General features: G+C 36.1%; 2 protein-coding genes and 1 long non-coding RNA gene across 3 annotated transcripts in view; 2 read left to right on the top strand and 1 right to left on the bottom strand.

The window, feature by feature from the left end:
- Positions 1-18,203, bottom strand: part of LOC134470333 (uncharacterized) — a 99,724-nt gene that overhangs the window by 36,397 nt on the left and 45,124 nt on the right. Inside the window, exons 4-6 of the long non-coding RNA XR_010042395.1 lie at positions 17,666-17,750; positions 15,892-16,892; positions 13,217-13,377 (exon numbers count right to left, since the gene is read on the bottom strand). This is a non-coding gene — a long non-coding RNA (uncharacterized LOC134470333). The remainder of the gene's footprint in view (positions 1-13,216; positions 13,378-15,891; positions 16,893-17,665; positions 17,751-18,203) is intronic.
- LOC134472526 (cyclin-Y-like protein 1) lies at positions 723-16,088 on the top strand. Its single transcript, XM_063234334.1, has 4 exons — positions 723-1,204; positions 10,467-10,541; positions 12,349-12,383; positions 14,079-16,088. The coding sequence occupies exons 1-4, from the start codon at positions 1,003-1,005 to the stop codon at positions 14,223-14,225; spliced, it is 459 nt and encodes a 152-aa protein (XP_063090404.1). The 5' UTR covers positions 723-1,002; the 3' UTR covers positions 14,226-16,088.
- The window catches only part of LOC100724754 (cyclin-Y-like protein 1), a 16,923-nt gene continuing 15,596 nt past the window's right edge, over positions 16,877-18,203 (top strand). Inside the window, exon 1 of the mRNA XM_013152514.3 lies at positions 16,877-17,775. Within this exon, the coding sequence (XP_013007968.1) occupies positions 17,555-17,775 (221 nt within the window). The 5' untranslated portion in view covers positions 16,877-17,554. The remainder of the gene's footprint in view (positions 17,776-18,203) is intronic.

Below are 18,203 nucleotides of genomic sequence, written 5' to 3'. Positions count from 1 at the left end.
TTTAGGCTTATGTGACTACCTTATTTAGAACAGCACCATGCACATAGCACTTGATAAATGTTAACTGCTACCCTTCTTATCAAACCAGGAACTTGGAGCCCCATTCTATGATTCTTCAATTTTGTAGGAGAAACTTGTGCCTTATGAGTTATAAAAGAAAAGAAAAGAAATACCAAGAACTGCTGATGTGAAAGGGACAAACAGAGGGAAGAAAAAAAGAGTTGGACAGAGATGAAGGGACAGTTCATTCCCTGTTTGAAGTATAGATGAGAGGAATGCTGAGTGTCATTCAAGATACACAGCAAGAAATATTTATTCAGAGTTATATCAAAGCTTCACGTTACAGGCAAAAATGAACATTTGCTTGAAAGAGGTTAGAAAAGCATTTATGTGCAGAAACAGTCAAAAATTTGAATACAACTAAGTTCCATGAGAAAAGAAAAGGTGTACCACGCAGGGAGGCTGAGTTGCCTATGGAACTAGTCACTTACTAACCGGTGCCTTCTATAAAGTCTTTTACCCTGGAGCACCAGTAAAGATAGAAAAGCCAGCTCCTGAAAAATGGGAACAGGCATCTTAAACACTGTGTGTGAAAGACTGAGCATCCCACGAGGGCCAGTGTGTTTTGATTCAAGTTCTGGGTGACAGTTGGGCGGGTGTGTGGATGGAACCCGAGTTGTGATTGGCTGCTGGTAACCAGGTCACCACAGGATGCATTCCAGTTGGCTGGTGCCAGCCAGGTGCTTTCAGTTAGTAGGAGGTGGCTGAAGGAAGGAAAGCACTGACCTAACCTCTGGCAGTGGCTTTGCTTCTCAGCACTTTTGGGATCTCTACCCTTTCTGGCTCACAGAGGACGAATCATCTTAGCGGTGTTGGGAAAAGGGGGTCAAGGGTGGGGCCTGCCTGCTGGACAGAGACGAAAGTACAGGGACAGCAAGAGAGCCCTTCTCTGCATTGTTGAGCTGGTCAATTGGGGGCTGAGTAAAGCTGCAGTGACACCCTATGGGGAACATTCTGACCTGTTGCGTGGCCCCCAATTGTGGCCAGTGCAAACGCAAAGGGTCAGTGGAGTCAGACTGCGACTCTGAGGTCTATGGAGATGCGGGGGCACAAGTAACTGCTCCCCGCAAGACCAAGAAGTTTTCAAAGGGAGCCAGTGATGGTCACCACCAGGAATATATCCATTACTGGAAGATGCCCAAAGGTAGGCAGGGGCAGACGTGGGGACACTGGCTGGCCTTAGGTGAAACTTTCACACCCTCGGTGGCTTTGAACACTTTCTTTCAAGAGTTGGCTTTATTAGGGCTGGGCACTGATGGCAAGGATTTCACTCCAACTGTGCCTTGCTTTTCTACACTTATTTCTGTCCTGTCCTGTGAGGCCACTCTCTTTCCATCCCCTATCAACCAAGTTCTTGGCCCTACCCACTCCTGAATCCTATTATGGACCCTTTCTGTTATTAGCACTCTCTCTTGTCCTGTGGAACTTTATTAGGACTTTTTAGTATATTCATTCCCTTTTCTTAGAGTTCAAATATGTTAACATTTACCTATCCTTACCTAGACTGCTACCAAGGTTAATGAGACAAGTAAGCCCTGATTCTTACTTTGCTTCAACCAGTGAAGGCAAGGATATGCTTGCAGTTCAGATCCCAACACTTGAGGATTTCCTATGGAAATTCAAGTAGAAATTGTCATAGGGGTTTACATGATAACCTGACATTAGGTCTATAGAAGCTGTTTCATCCTTCCAATTGAAATTTGAGTCCAGAAAAAAAGATTGATGCAAGGGAACTTTAAATACCTAACACTCATGAGATCATGAGATGTTGCTCCAAAATTTTGAGACAAAACATGAACTTGGGGTTTAGTTAGGAAAGTAAAGCCTTAGGAATGAATGTATCACACCCTGTCAGCTCTGGAATGTCAGTTACTCCTTATCCCTTTTCCTATCCTGCCCCACCTGCCAGTACAATACTTCACAACTGTTAAGATTGTCAAAGTGAAAGGATCCTGCTAGAGGAAAGAGATGAAATCTTTGATTTTTACCCCCAAGAATTTGGAAAATGATCAATGTTGGTAAAATAATTGTGAGTTACAAGTTGGTTCCTTAATGAAGACTGTCCTTGTTTATTTTTCCATTTTGAAGTACTGGGGATTTAAACCAAAGCATTTGTAACTTTCTCTATCCATAGCCCTGTATTTTTTTTAAAAACAAGTGTATTTTGGGACAAGGTCTCTCTATATCACTAAGTTCCCCAGGCTGCACTTCACCTTGGAATCAATCTACATGCTCATCAAAGACAGCTCTACTTAGAGGATAACACTAAGTCTCTGAAGTAGAAAAATTGTATCAGGAAGATCTGAGTCCCAAATGGCAGAGTTTATTTCATTACTATATAGGAAATGTATTATAGTTTGTTCTTCACTTTAACTTTAGTTGGACTCTTAGTTACTTTGTTAAGACTAAGTTAGCCCAAAGCCGGGCATGGTGGCTCATGCCTGTAATCCCAGTACTCGGGAGGCTGAGGCAGGAGGATCCTTGCAAGTTCCAGGTCACCCTGGGCTACAAAGTGAACTCAAGGCCAGCTTGAACTACATAGCATGAGACTCTGTCTCAAAAAACACAAAAGAAAAACAGAAGACTAAGTAAGCCCAATATACATGCCTTTGTAACATTTTTGGAACAATAAAACTCATTAAAGAATGAATAAATGTACAACTTACACCTTTAAAGGCAAAGCACATAAGTATTTATGAAAACTTACACTGTACTTGATGGTATAAAGTAACACTCTGACTGATTTTACCAAAAAAAATTAGAAGTGTAATGTATTGCAAATATGTACTAATAAAAAAAGGAAGAGCATAAATAGGACCTTTATATAGTTCTTCATGATTTACATCTTCTCTTGTGTTATACATCGCACTTGACCCTTTCTAATACAAAGAAAACTCTGTACATTCTCTGTATTGTAGATTAAGAAACAAAGTTAGGAAATGACTGAGTGCTTCTAGCTACCTCCTAGTTCAGACAGACATGGATATGGTACAGATGCCAAATTCAATCTTTGCAGGGGAAAGAAAACTTTCCAGAATGCATCTTATATTGTATTCATAATGTAGACCTGTCTCTTAGACCTTACTCTCATCGTACTTAGTTTCATTTAGGTTTTGCAAAACTCAGAGGCAACAGGTACCTTTCTGTGTCATTTGTGTACATTCACTTTAATGGATAAGAACAAAAGTAAAGTTTTAAAAAATAGCCTAAATTTTCTTCTGAAGTCAAAGTGCTTGTTCTAGGAACTCAGTTGAAGGTGAGAATGCGGTGAACATTAGGGGAAGCTGGCAAGAGGGCAGGGGAGGGTAGGAGAATGGTAAGCAGCACTGATTCTGAAATACTGAAAAATACTTTGAGCATAAAGCCTGTTGTATTGTATTTATTAAAGTTTACTTTCTATTTGTCTTTTACAATTGAATGCTTAGGGTCAGGGAAATGGCTCACTAAGGCACTTCCGTAGCATGCAGAGAGCACAGCTGGATCCCCAGCACTGCAACAAGTGTAGTGTTTTGGCACTGAGTACAGTGACCAAAATCCTGGGTTATTTGACTTCAGTTTGCATAGATAGGAATACCACAAGGTCAGATAACAAATGTAAAAGATAGGTACATTGAAAATCTGCTTTTTGTCTTTATTTCAGGTAATTTTATATCAATTTCCCTGTAAAGTTCAAAATGCCTACTAAAAATTTTTTTAAAATTAAAGTGAAGAGTTTTATGGATGGGTTTTTTTTTGTTCTCTTGTCAATTATTTGAGGATAACATTTCTTCATGTCATTTAAGAACCTAGTGTAGATCTAAGACATACACAAAATAATTTTTGTATTACTTTACATTTAGCAAATTAAGTTGAGCTATCACATACTCAAAGATACCTTATGATTTGGCAAACCTTTATAATGTGATCACATACAATTCCATTAAATGTTAGTTTCTGGGGACATAGACAAAAATATTTTGGTTATTCATGAGTTACACTGTCTTAGTATAAAATTCAAATCGTATATTTGTCTTATAATTTAAGTCTATAGGATGAATTATTTTGTAGGGAAACCATTTCAGTATTAAATATTCCCATGACAAAATAAAGTTAACTTTCATTTTTTGATCAGCATTAGAATCACTCTTCTGGACATTTCTCATTCTTTATAGCCCATTTCACACCTACGTCTGAATAGCTATATTCTAAGACACCTTCAACTTAATGATCTTAAGTGACAAAGCAAGAAACAGCATTAGAAGAAATCTTAGAAGACATGGTAAAGCTTGAAAAAAAATATCTAGTTTTCAGGACGCTGAAACAAATGTTTACTGAAGAACCTATCAGTATTCAGTACAGAGCAGATAGTGCTGTACAGACAGCCCCATACTAACCATGAACCTTATAGTCTAGAGGGGACAAGGATAGACAGTATTTGTATAATTTAAAAGTCAGGTGGCAAGGTGAGGAGACAAAGTGAAATTGGATAAGAGTTGGTGTGGGAGGCCACTTTTACCAGGGCAATGGAAGATGCCTATTTTATTTAAATGATGTCTAAGCAGCCCTAAGTGTGAGAATGATCTGAGTTGGGCAATGCTTCTATGCAGAGGGATAGCCCTCTCTGTTTTGATATCGTTAAATGGGAACAAATTCGGTTGACCAAGACATAAAACATGAAAGCAGCTTCAGGACAGCAAACGACATCAGAAGAAGAACCTGTGGGTCAAAGTCTTTGTATGCCTAATGGGGTTTGAAAGACTACTATGGACTTTAGTTGTCACAAGAAACCATGGGAAGATTACTGGCATAGGAAGCTCTCTTTCTTGTTGTTGTTGTTGTTGTTGTTGTTGTTGTTGTTGTTGTGATACAAATAATTATTTTTTTTATTTAAGAGGAAAAAGAGAAAAAACAAAACAAATCAAAGTGGTGTAAGTGTACAAGTAATACAGAACTACAAAAAAAAGTAATAAATCACCAGTTAACAGATTACACATTATCATGTTAGAGATAGTTTCTCAAGTCACAGTATCAAAGCATACAAAGTGGACATTCAAACAGATAGACTGCAAACAGTTGTGTTCAATGATCCAACCAAAAACATTAATATGGTCAGCTATTTAACACCCCTAAACACACTTGCAGTTGTATACGTTAGAGCACTTCTTTTCCCTCTCTTTTTACAACAAAATTTACACATTTTGGGTTTTATTACTCCTTAGCTCTTATTACTTTTATTTTTTGGAAGAGAATAAAGTCAAATATGGCAAGACAAAGCTGTCAGTCAAAACCAAGGATAGACATAGTACATGATGTATAAACAGAGTACAAGGTTATCAACAATGGTTACCATAATGCCTCTTGCTTCCTTAAAAAGAATTGTCTATCTCACTAGGTATTATAAAGTTGAACAAGGCAGTAGAGAACAAGAACAATAAAACTTAAACATTGTAGGACTTCCAAACATTACAGGACTTCCAAAGGAGATAATAGTCAAAACAGAATCGGCATCTTAGTGAATCTTATTGCCTTCAAAGTAGTTGCTTACACCCTCAAACGATACTATCATACAGAACGGAGCAGAGTCTAATCAGTCAAAACAAGATAGTAGCAGTATTACAGGACTTCAAATCCAGTTAATAGAAAATCAAAAAAAGTTACTATAATATATCCTGCTAATTTTAACTTTTCCTTGTAGTTAAAAAAAAAACATAAAAAATAACTAAATAATTTTTCAATGAATAAGGGAGAGATTGAGATAAAAGAGGACATAACAACATAACAATACAGGTCAAAGCATGACTGTTTCAGCAACCTAATGCTTCACCACCAAATAACCCAACATAATAGTAGTTACCATAGTGTGTCTTTTTCCTGGAAATATTTGAATATAACTTCATATACTATAGAGGAAGCTCTCTTTTAAAGAAAAAATAGCAAGCCAACTGTAAATTTCAGATATAAGATGTGTAGAAATGGACTTTAAAATATGAAATACGTGTTGCCTTAAAAGCTACCTTGCTTTCTCATCCAACTCCCAGAGTATTAAAATATTTAAGCTAGTCATGTAATAATAAAGAAGTGATAATTTACAAGAATTCAAAGAAATTGAGCAAAGCATTCCTAAGTAATACATAAGTAAAACGAGGATTAATACAATATACGAATATCACATCTCAGTCCCAATCAGTAAAACACAGACTGAGGATTAAACAGATAGGGAAGGACTGAAAATGGATGGAGAAGCTGATTCAGGGTGCATATCAGCAGAGACTACAATAGAGGTGTCAGGTGGGAGTGAGCACTGAGCAACAGTATGCAGGAGCTCTGCTTCCTGTGATGTACCCTCTGATCAGCACAACCAGCTCCAGGCAGTGGAATGAGGATGCCAACAAAACCAACATTCTCCATAGAAATTATGAATCTACAATGGTTGTGTTTTGGATCTTAAAAACTAATATAATTCATAGCAAAAGAATATTAGACTGGCCAGTGATTTAGCTCAATGGTATAAGCATGTGCCTTGCAAGCACACAGTCATGAGTTCAAACTCGGGTACCAAAAGAAAAAAAAAGAATAATACACCAACTGGGTAAATGTTGTAACCTTCAAATCAGCAAGTGCACAGCAGTTGGCACAGAAACTGTGAATATCTTCTATTTAAATGGTATTTATTGAAATCAGTGTCTTTTTCTAATCCTGCTTTTCTCCTGCACTGTTGTTCATTGTTTTTTTCTCTTTATTATTTTGATGAGAAACATTAATTCTTGACAGTTTCCAGCTGCATAATTTTAATATTTTAGTAGTGCATTTCATATATTCCAAGTCACGTGTGTTACTTTCTGTTTTTAATAGTTCTTCAATTGAGATGGATGTCTCCATTCATAGTATCTTAGACATTAACAAAAGCAATATTACATATCAGTAATGCTTTATAGATTTATTTCTCTCACAGATGTTCACAAGATGTAGACTTGAGTTAAATTTTTAAGGCTGTATTTCACCTATAACAAACCACTGTGCTGTGAAGTTTAAATTTTAAACTCGTAATATAAAATTGGTGGATATTCCAAAAGAGTTTTAATCATAATCTCTAGGTATAGTTTGAAATATTTGTATATATTTCCAAAAATCTTTAAGGCATTTGTATAAGTTTCATGGTACTCAAAGTTTGCATTTTCTTGACATCTGTTTTAAGTTGTATGTACGCAGGTGAGTGTGTCTGTATGTGTCTCTGTATGTGTGTTTATGGTCCCTAATGATTTGCTTTATCTCTGGTAGTTACACAATCATGATAATGAAAGAAGAGCAATGTGATATAATTAGTGTCCCTTTTGGCTCTTGGAAATAGTTAATACACTGTAGAGTATTAATACAGTTCTTATCAGTTTACTCTCTAGTAACATAAATGTCTATTGGATGAAATGGCAACACATGATGTTTACTATTAGCAGAAAGAGCAAGCAGTATACTATAGAAAACTGTGGTGGGCACATGATAAACTAGTACTTCCTGAAAACTGTGCAATGACAATGTTCAAAGTAATGGATACAGTGCCTAACATACATAAAACTGATGTGAAAATAACAAGTGTGAAAATTCCACTACTATGTATGGGACAGTAGTCAAACTGTCATCAGATATTTGTAAATTAAAGGCACAGTAATGTTTCTCATGCACATTCACAGGATTTTAACAAAACAAATCTGGGCTTGGGGTTCAAATCACCGGTACCATGGGTACCACCGGACCCTAAAGTGCCCTTATGCCTTTTCAAAAGCAATTAGCCTTGTACATTCAACTAAGAAATCCACTCCATTTTGTCTAATCCCTGCATCTTTTAAATCTTTCCTAATCAGAAAAAGATGATTTCTTTTAAAATACTATCTATAAAAAAAGAAAATACCATGTACATGAATATTTTTCTCATAATAAAATCCAATTTTATGAGTGACTAAATCTTCAACCAATAGGAGATTGGCTACATAAAGTACACAATACCTTGCTGCACTGTTATGGTATCAAAAGTGCAAATATGCTCAAAGGGCTGATCATTTTGTGGTAATAAAATATGCAATGAATTGTATATTGATGTTATTTTTTTCTTTTTTAATTGTTCTGGAGATCAAATCCAGACCTCTGTGCTTGCAAGGTATGTTTTTCATAACTGAGTTATGTTTCTGAGCCCAAGAGCTACTTTTGAAACATGCATAATCAAAGCAACTAAAACAAATGGTGGTGGGTATGTTGATAATTTTTAAACACAGTAGTTTGGCATTTATAAATTGCTGTTCATGATATCTGTTAAATGAGTCAGTGACTCTTGTAGGTCCCCACCTTGAGTGTGATCATCAGTACCGCTGATTAACCAGCACCCTTAACAATTACAAATTAAAGAAAATTTATTCCAAAATAGACTTGCATAACCAGGTAGTTCATACAGGTTGATCATGTACAACTAGGCCCAGGAAGTAACCCTTCTCAAAAGCCCATGTCCGTTCTCCTTCCCTCTGTCCATCTCTTCTGCCAAACATTTACTATTCCTGATGGCAGGGGTCACAACCAGCAGCTGCCAGTTAGCTAGATAACAGTCCTAGTGTCTTTCTCCTCTGGTTGTTGGGAGGACTCAAGAGACTTGTAATGCAGTGACCAACCCTGGGCCATATGCCTATTCTATTGCTCTAGAGAGGGTGCAAGCCTTTCCCTTGGGCTCATTTCTTTTATTTTTGCACATTCTCTTTATTTTAAATACCAAACTTCTTGAATTTTGTCTTCAGATACATAGTCTTGGAGACAGAGACAGAGACAGAGACAGAGACAGAGAAATAGAGAAAGACAGAGAGAAACACAGAGAGAGAGAGTGGGGGGGGTTAAATTGATTAATCTGATTTTGATACTTAGTTTTGCTGGACTACATTCAAAATCTGTCATTACAAAGGTGCCAATACCTAATATAGCTCTTTCTATAATTTATTTCTAATAGTAAAATAATTCTACAAATTATATTGAGAAATTCAAATGTGCACATATTGGTGTTTTAGTAGGACGTGGTCCGAAAGTTGTCAGAAGCTTTAAAATACAGATGGCCGTGTAAGTCTGTACCTGTCACCTTGTGCATAAAGTGATTTTATTTTTCCACATAACTAAGATTGTCTCATCTTCTAAATGATATGCTAAAATTCATGGATTCTTCAGGAGTTCTTATATAAGAATTATTTTACTAAACTTGATTGAGGAACTACCATGAAGAATAAAGAAAGGTTTTAGTAAGTTGCTAGTGATGTCATTGTACCTTTAAAATCAATTATTCAAATTCTTGTTAAATCTGAAAGATCAATATTATATATATCCAAAATTCTAACCATAGTACTCAGAAGGGCAAAAGCAGTATTCAAAAGAAAGTAAACTTGTGAAGTGCTGAGTTAGACACTAGTCACTAATAAACTGATTATTTTTTTTAATCTATCAGTGCCCGTTTTGAATTTTGCAAGGCCAAGGATATACACAAGAGTGTGACTGGACCACTAAACACTCTAAAGTAGAATAATTAATAATATGTGCTTAAGGAAATATTGCTTAACCACTAGTTTTTTTTTTTTTGAATATTGGTACAGTTTGTTACAAAACTGGTTAAGTAGCCCGAGATTTTTGAGGACAGTCACAGCACATGCCATAATGACTTTTATTATCCTTTATAATAGGAAAATTGTGTTTTATTGAAGTTTAAGACTCTGTTTTATAATATCTACTAAAGAGAAGACTTTCCCAATCTAGTTCCAAGGTGGACTTCTGGGCAGAAAGAAGAATCAAAAATCTATGTACATAGACAAGTTTCTTAAAAAACAGTTTTTCTCAGGAAGGTGATTACAGATTAGCACTTTGGATTTTAATCCTAGATCTTCCATCATTTATAGTCTCCAAACATCACAGCTATCAAAATGAGTTGTCTTGTTGAATGCAGCTAGAATTAGCCATGTCATTCATGGTCTAAAGAACGTTTGATGTTTTTAAATATTTGTCACATTGAACTGGTATCTAACAGTGCATCCATGATGCAAGAGTAAGTGTTTGTTACTCAAAACCGCTCCTGAAATGTGCCAGTAATACCAGCAGAGAAGGCCATCGTAGGCCATATATTCATCGTAAAGTGCACTTGGTTCATGGAAAAGCTCTATTAGATTATCTAGGTAAAATTTTAGAATAATAAGTCTAAGATATAGCCTGTTTTATTCTGTATGTGAAAAGGGACTCTACAAATTTACAGTTCTCTGGGAGAATCCTTATGCTGTTGCCTTCGTTTTATTTCATTCACATTCATAACTAAATCATTTTACAATGCTGTTAACATGACCTAAATGTATTGGGAAGCTGTTTTGAAAACTACATTTCTACTGAACCAAGTCATGACATTTTTTTCTTTTTCTCTGTAGAAGGAGCTTCGAAATTAAACCCTTCTGATGATCCAAAGATAGGCACAATTTTCCTGAGCAAATCTCACACATACGGTAAGACTACATTTCCCCATCAATGATCAGGCTGAAAACTATTGTCATTTTACATGGTTGATACATTATACAAATATTTACAAGAACTTACATATGGGATTCAGTTTTTCAATTTTTTAAATGTGCATTTTACTTTTAAAATCTGATTATATACTTTCTTTTAATGTAACTTTAAAACTGAGAGCTTGTCTACTCTCTGTTAACACATTTTGCTGCCTCTTTATCACTACAGCAGGCCACATAATTAAGGAAGGGGTCATGGATTTAAACTTATTTTTCTCTATTATTTTGTTCCTTTACCCTTCTTCCACAGGAAATGTTTTAAGGAGAAATAATAAAACTTAGTTTACACTTAGAGAATCTTGACATCATATTTTGAAAATCATAGATCCAGATATGCAGATAGGTATATATGTGGATATAGCCAACAAGAGTCCTACTGAGTCATCCCTTCCATCTCACTGTTACAGTGCTATAATCCAGTGAGCCTACCTCACACCAGATTTAGGATTTATGGCATTCTCAGAAATTTTGAGTTAGCAAAAATGTTTTGATCCTATGAAGAAAATCTGTGTAAACATACTCTGACGTTAAGGGTAAGGCAATGTGTGCAACTACTGTAAATCATTGTGTCCTGCTTACTCCAGAGTGAGAATCAGATTTGCGGGACTTTGTGCAACCTAACTTCTCTTCTTCATGTTTGGATAAATTGCCTTTGTTGTTGTTGCTGCTGTCATTTTATTGTGTTGTTAAAAGTCTGATATATGACAAAATTTTCCAGTTGATTACAAGGGTAAGAATTTAAGGCATGAAGCCCCTGTAAAACTTGGAAAAATGCAGCACAACGAAAAACGGGGATTCTTATCTATATTTCCACTTCTGTACAATTTTCTTTTTGAGCTGGTCATTTCTGGTTAGCATTGCTGTGTTTTTCCATTTCTTCAGGAGATATATGTGCCTCTCACATGTAGAGTGTGGGATAAAAAACAAACAGATCCGCACTCCTCTCTTCAGGGGAAAGGAATATGCAGGTGTCTAGCTTGAGAGGAAACAGTATGGGAAATGCTGCAGTGGCCCATGTAACTCGGGAGTGTTTGCTTTATGTACTTCATTAGGCCAAAATGAATTTGTATGCTATTGAGAGGGTGTTCACTTAGATTAGCACATTCATTTCAAGCTCGATATTTCAGGTGGATTAATTTACAGTTGTCTAAAGAATCACTAATATTTTTAGTAACATCCGCATTAACTTAGTAGATTATGAATTCTAGAGCAGAAAGAGAATAGTGAGTGCCTAACCAGAAGCTTGTTCATAGAGCCGTCTACTATCAGATATTTATAATTAAGCTGTTAAGCAATATACAATTACAAAGTACTGTGTATTTACACAGGAAAGTCTGGTAAAACGAGAGACATGTAATAAGTTAACTTTTTTCTATTAGCTAATGTTCATCTAGGATCCAGTTTTACAATTTTCTTTCATGTAAGGACAGTCTGTCATTTTTTAGGGTAAACAGAAGGTATAAATAAATATTTGGTTTTCACTCTATCAAACTTGTCTTGGCAGGTAATTGGCTGATTTTGGAACCCAGTTCTAACTCACTACCTTGTGCTTCCCAGGCAGGCACTGTGCCACTGAGCTATATCCCCAGCACTAGATTATTTACTTTTAAAAGTAAAATACTCATTTTGTATATTCTGTATATTTATAATCCATCAGATATTTTGTAGCCAGTTCAATGTACATTTCTAAGGCATTCTGTATTGTGATAGCTTAAGTAGGTTTATTTGTTTTTCTTATTCTTAGTGCATGACCAGAGGAACAACACCCATCTCAAGCATGTAAGTAAATAGATAATAAGAAATTGAGTAAATCTGATTGTTTCTGCCATGATTTCTAAACAAATACAATGAGGAGCCAGTCTGTGACCATAGACTTCCTTTTCTGCATTTTTAATGTATTTTGTATTTTCCTGAGATGTTTTAAATTTACTTCACAAAGTCTTTGAGTTAGTAAGTTCCATTTTTAAGGGTTTCTGATATTTAAGTTCCATTGTGGTAATATGGGCACAGTGTTAAAGGTTTGTATGAAATATTTGGCTTTAATTTTTAATCTTTTTAAAAATCAAAATAAACTATTTAACACATCAGTCTTTAGCATTGTCCGTTGTTTTTCCATCATAACAGGTGAATGTTTAGCTTCCTCTTTCCGCAATGACTTTATTCTCCCCAATTTCCTTCAGATGCATAATACAGTTTTATTTTTGTTTTTGATATTTATTTAGATCATATATTTTAAACTAACTAATTATCATTTATTACTATTGTTTACTGCGAGGTTATGTAATAACAGTTACACTGTTCTGCCTTTGTATAATTTAATTCTTTCTCTAAAGTATTTCTGAAATGTACACAGCTCTGCACTGTTGCTGGATGATCCCTAAGGAGCATTAGTTCACAAAACCAAGTAGGATAAGGAACCCCAGAGCTCTTTCTGTTTTCACGTTCTTCATCTTTGAGGGAGGTCAATCTTGTATTCTTACTGGGACAGTTTTCTTAACAACAATCCCCGCAATGCTGTAACATTAGTCACATGCCTGCCAGGACATTGTTCACATTCTAAAACACCCTTGCTTCAGTTTTCTCCCAGAGACTGCCCTCACTGGCTTTCCTACCTTAGAGGGACTGGCTTGTCCTTAGGCCTGCTGCTTCACTTTCCCTGGAATATCTCCTTGAAGTCTGTCTTCCATAGGGCTCTGTTGCGAGTGTCCTCACTGTCCTAGATTCTTTTGTTTCCTCTGTCTTGTGCTCCCCTGTTCTACTGGAAAACTTTCTCCTATGAAAGGGCAAATGGATAATTTTAAGAAGCCAGCCTGTAAAGGAAAATATAGTTTTTAATAAAACATAGATTTGCAGGTTGATGCCAGTTTTCACAAAGCTCTTCTCATTTCTAGTGTTGCTCTTAACTCTGTTGTCCCCATATTATATACCTCAAAAATAACCAGCTATAGCCACTCCCCTCCTCTGGAAGCTTTTAAAGACTTCTCTATCTTAGGGATGCTGAAAGAACACAAGGGTTTGTTATTGACTTTTTCATCTCCTTGGGGTGGTCTTTAAAGTCTGAAAACTCCCTCTTCTTTAAAAGTCCTTGATATTTTCTCTAGATTTTCTTATACTTTTTTATTTAAATATTGTGTTTTTCATACTCGTACTTCTTCACTCATGTCAAATGTCCGTCCTCTTTCCATTTTCTACTTTTTCCTTTGGCTCTGACTAAATATTAGTTATTCCTTGAATTGAACTTTTTCAATCTGGTATTTAAATACTTTTAAACTTCTAATTTGCTCCTGAATTTCTAGCACTCCCACAAATTCCTTTGTTCCTGTTACAATGATCTCTCTTGTCAGAGGATTCCCTGAAATACATGGGTGACCCTGGCATTCCCTGGACTGAAATACTGTATGTGAGCAAAACTTTCATTTAACTAGTGGGCTCCACTGTGAGAATTTGGCAGTGAAATCAGGTTTTCCTTTGCAGGGCTTTGGGCAACACCTGGGGGCCAAATCTCTTGGACAGCCTGATATCAGAGAAAAAGCTCCTCAACCTCTGCCTGAGGAATACAATCAAAGCTGCCTGCTTTCCAGAAACTGTTCATCATACAGTGTTTCGTCCACTAATGTCTAGGTCTCAGCCATGATGTACTTGATATCTCTAAGTTTTAATGTCTATAGAATATAATATCTGCATAGCACCTGCAGAGATGGAGGACAGGTGTACAATGGCTCTACATTCATTTCCTATGGTTTTTCATGGCCTCTGCTTCACATTTTATGCCAAGGTGCTCTGTGCCTCGGAGTGTCCTAATATTTTCCCATGTGAGTTAACAGTATTTAACTTACAGTTTTCACACATCAAAAATGATGTCCATTCTGGATCCAGGTCTCATGTGTAACATTTATTTTATCCTTTAGTTCAAATAATATATCAGGAGCAAGTTGAACTAGCTGCATGTTCAATCAATCCACCATTTTTAACTTAATTAAAACTTGCAGTTCAAGTGTAAGTATGTCTTAGTTACCTATTTATTGCTGGGACAAAATACTCAACACCCACAAGTTAAAGGAGGTAAGGTGTCTTTTAGCTCACATTTTGTAGAAGTTTTAGTCCACAGTCATCTGGCTCCAAAGCAAGAAGTCATGGCAGAGGAACCTGAGAGCGGATATACACTGCATGGAATGGCAGGTAAGAAGCAGCAAGACTTCTTCCTCCTTTCAGTTTTTATTTAATTCAGGCTATAAGCCTCTTGGTTGGTGCCACCCAAACCCAGGTGCATCTTCTCTCTCCATTAAGCCCATCATTCACACCCAGAACTATGCTAATTATCCACACAGAACTATGCTAAACCATTCAGTGAACTAATTCAGTATCACACACCCATGATTCACTGACCTCCTCAGAAGTCTCTAGACTGTAAGCACTAGAGGGTTTAAAGAAACGTCTAGTATAAGCAATAACCAAATGTATTTAAATTAAATACATATAATGGTATTAACTTGGACCCTTAAATTAAATACATATAAAGGTACTAACTTGGACCCTTAAAAGTATGTATCTCCAATATATTAAGGATTCCTTTAACTTGTAGATGTCAGATGATTTTTTCCAGTGAAGAGAAAGTAGCTAACACAGAGTTTGGTGCTGGTGGTGGGGTTATTGCTGTGCTGCTGCTACCTGACCATATGGTTCAGAAGCCTTTATAAGTGGCATGTAAGATCATTTGGAAAGGTCTAGAGATACCAGCTGTGTATTTTTTATTACAACTGAAAAAAGTGAAAAGAAAAAACAGTTTTAACCTGGCTAGTGGGAGAGTAATAGGAAATGTAAAGTGTGTGTGTGTGTGTGTGTGTGTGTGTTACATTTGCAGAAAATAAGTTTGCATTTTGCTCATATCCAAAGGCTTTGTCAAAGGCTGAAATTAAATTAATCTGGTTGAAGAAATTTCAAGGCAGTTCAATGTTAAGGTACTGGCATGGTTACTGTTGATGGCTTTCATCTAGATCTATGTTGAGAGCAAATGGCCCAAAATAATATTTAAAATGTTTTGAGTTTGTCCAGAAAGAGACTATTTTGAGAGGATAATTCAGTGTCTGGATATCTAAGACTTTTAGGGTTACTTGGACCACTGTGTAAGTTTGTTTGCATGTCTTCTGTCTCTCTGGTTGCACACTGTTACGTGGTTCTGGCTGACTTTTGCACACAAAATACACACAGACACAAACATGTGCCATGACATCTCATCTGGATAGGCTTTTTAAAACTAAAAATAGATGAAAGTTCTTGAAATACTTACGAGGAAGGTTGGAGGAGCATCTCCAGGTAGCTCTAACGCTTGAGATTTGTCAAGGGAAACCTAAATAATTCAACATATTAATATATTTTAGTGTGGCAGCACAGGAAGAAAATTGGGACAATCTGAGCTGGACAAAGTGAACTAAAGAAGAAGAAAAACGATGCTTGAATAGACTTTGTAAATGTCACATTAATTTTTAAAATACAATTTATTTTTATTATTGCAGTTCTTAAATGAGAATACCTCATTGTTTCCAGACTTCTGCATTTTTATTTTTTGACAAAAGAGGTATCACTTTGGTCCTCTATCACAGATGTTCAGCAGGCTGTGTAATTGCCAAAAAGATCAGATTTGGTAGTGTAATTATTTTTGTTTTCCTAACTTTGTTGTTAAGTGTGAATGCATGAATCTGTTTGAATCGTTATGGTAATGGACTACTCCTACTCACTTACAGCAAAGAATAATTGTTTTCCATTTCATAAGTGAAGTTGTTTTCAAGGTTAAGTGATTGACATTACTGCATATTAGATAAGTGTATGTCAAAAACAATGTCTGTGATAGTATATATTGTGTGTACTAGGGGGTATACATAAGCCAGAATGATAGACATTTAGTGTTTTACAATTTTTTTCTTTTAAATTTTATGATTAAGCATCACTTAGAAATGTTTATGAATTTTTTTGCTATTCTAGTTATCTTTAAAAATGGGAAAATGGGGCGTGGACAGTTTCATTCTTAAATTCTTGATCTGAATTCACCTGTGGACCAATTGTACTCACCCAGATGTGCTGTGTGTTGTTGATATCACCAGACAGATTGTCTAACCATCTCAGAATGTTCATATACTTATACAAAATGGGTCATGCCTTTAAGGTCTTTCCCATGCTGAGGAAAATATTAAATATGCTCAATCTCTTACACTGTCACTGGAACACTTTCAGAGAAATGTTTTATGATGCAGCTGTTGGCAGATGTATTCCAGAATGTAGGTGGGATCAAATCTGTAGGACATAAACACCGAAAAAAGCTTCTCAGGCAGCGAATAGCATGAATGAGGCAGAAATATGTCCTCATAAGTGTCAGATAGCTTTAGAGAATTAAATGTAATCTTGAGTGTCTGAGGCTTTCCACAAAGTTATGTAATGGAAATCCTCCCAGAAAATAATTGAATGTTCAGCTCTCAAAGTTGTTCTTGTCCTCTATTTTAGATGTGAGGGAATCTTCAAATAGTACTTGTGTATTCTTGGTAAGGGTACAGGTCCAGGTGACCTATCGCCCTGGCTTGTTAGTGACTGAGCATCCCTGGCACAGTCCTTTGACTGTGAAATATTTGTCTCATCACATTAACACACTTAGTGTTAGTTAATGAATTAAGTGTTAAGCTTTTGTTTGTTGTACTATACTGTTAATACTGTGCCAATATTATGCAAGGCATTACATTTTATTCTAGTTACTAACAGTAGAAATAGAAAATCTTAGCTGTTTTTCTTGCTAAAAGTCGAAAATCTTATTTTAAACTTTTTATACTATTTATAAAATGATGTATACTAAATGCTTGTCAGATTTGAAAATAGGTAGCATAATAAGGGCTATATTTTACAACCTACTCCTCCAACACCCCTGAAAAGAAACAGCCTCCCCCAGTAACATTTTGCAGACCCATATGCATGACACTGCCCTCAGACCTTTCATGCACTGTAAGAAATACCTTCATGGTTTGTCACTTGACATTTTAACCAAGGAAACAGCCCCAACATTTGTGAGTCTAACTTACTGTGACATTTTCTTCTACTGTCAGCTGACGAGGAACTACAGCTCCTGCTCCTCAATATGGATGGATGACAGCACACTCAGCAAGCCTAATCATAGAAACATAGTACAATGGTGAGTACAGGGATGCTGCAGAGGCCTGAGTGACAGGTCCCCTACTGCTAAAACATTCCAGCCATGTTGGGTAAATTCAGCCATATGATTATTCTCTTCCTTTCCCACTTTCAAATATTGGAGCAAAACATCTATATTGATTGTAAAGGCCTAACTGTGATTTTCCCATTTTTATTTTAATCCACTCATGGTAGAAGGGATTCTTTAGCAACTAAAGAATCCCATGAAAAGTGTGCCTCTTTATACTAAACATGTATGATGCAAGACACTGTTAAATGTAAAAAGAACAGGTGCTTTATATTTGGATATTTCTAGAAAAGATAGTTCTCTATGAGTTACAGTTTAACAATTTAGAAATGACTCTTGGAAAAAAGAATCGCTGTTTCCTCTGTTGACACCCCAGTTACCAGCATTTGAATGTTTGCCAT

Source organism: Cavia porcellus, unplaced genomic scaffold (assembly GCF_034190915.1).
Source record: "Cavia porcellus strain 051 isolate PalLab524CR breed Dunkin Hartley unplaced genomic scaffold, mCavPor4.1 scaffold_23, whole genome shotgun sequence".
Taxonomy (NCBI): Eukaryota; Metazoa; Chordata; class Mammalia; order Rodentia; family Caviidae; genus Cavia; species Cavia porcellus.
This window is presented reverse-complemented; position numbering and strand designations above follow the sequence as displayed.

What these genes read in the sequence shown, in the direction of transcription:
- LOC134472526 (XM_063234334.1), top strand. Translation starts at nt 1,003, where the DNA reads ATGGGGAACATTCTGACCTGTTGCGTGGCCCCCAATTGTGGCCAGTGC. An exon ending in TTACTGGAAGATGCCCAAAG is followed by an intron (nt 1,205 to 10,466) that starts GTAGGCAGGGGC and finishes TTTTCTCTGTAG; the next exon opens with AAGGAGCTTCGAAATTAAAC. An exon ending in GAGCAAATCTCACACATACG is followed by an intron (nt 10,542 to 12,348) that starts GTAAGACTACAT and finishes TCTTATTCTTAG; the next exon opens with TGCATGACCAGAGGAACAAC.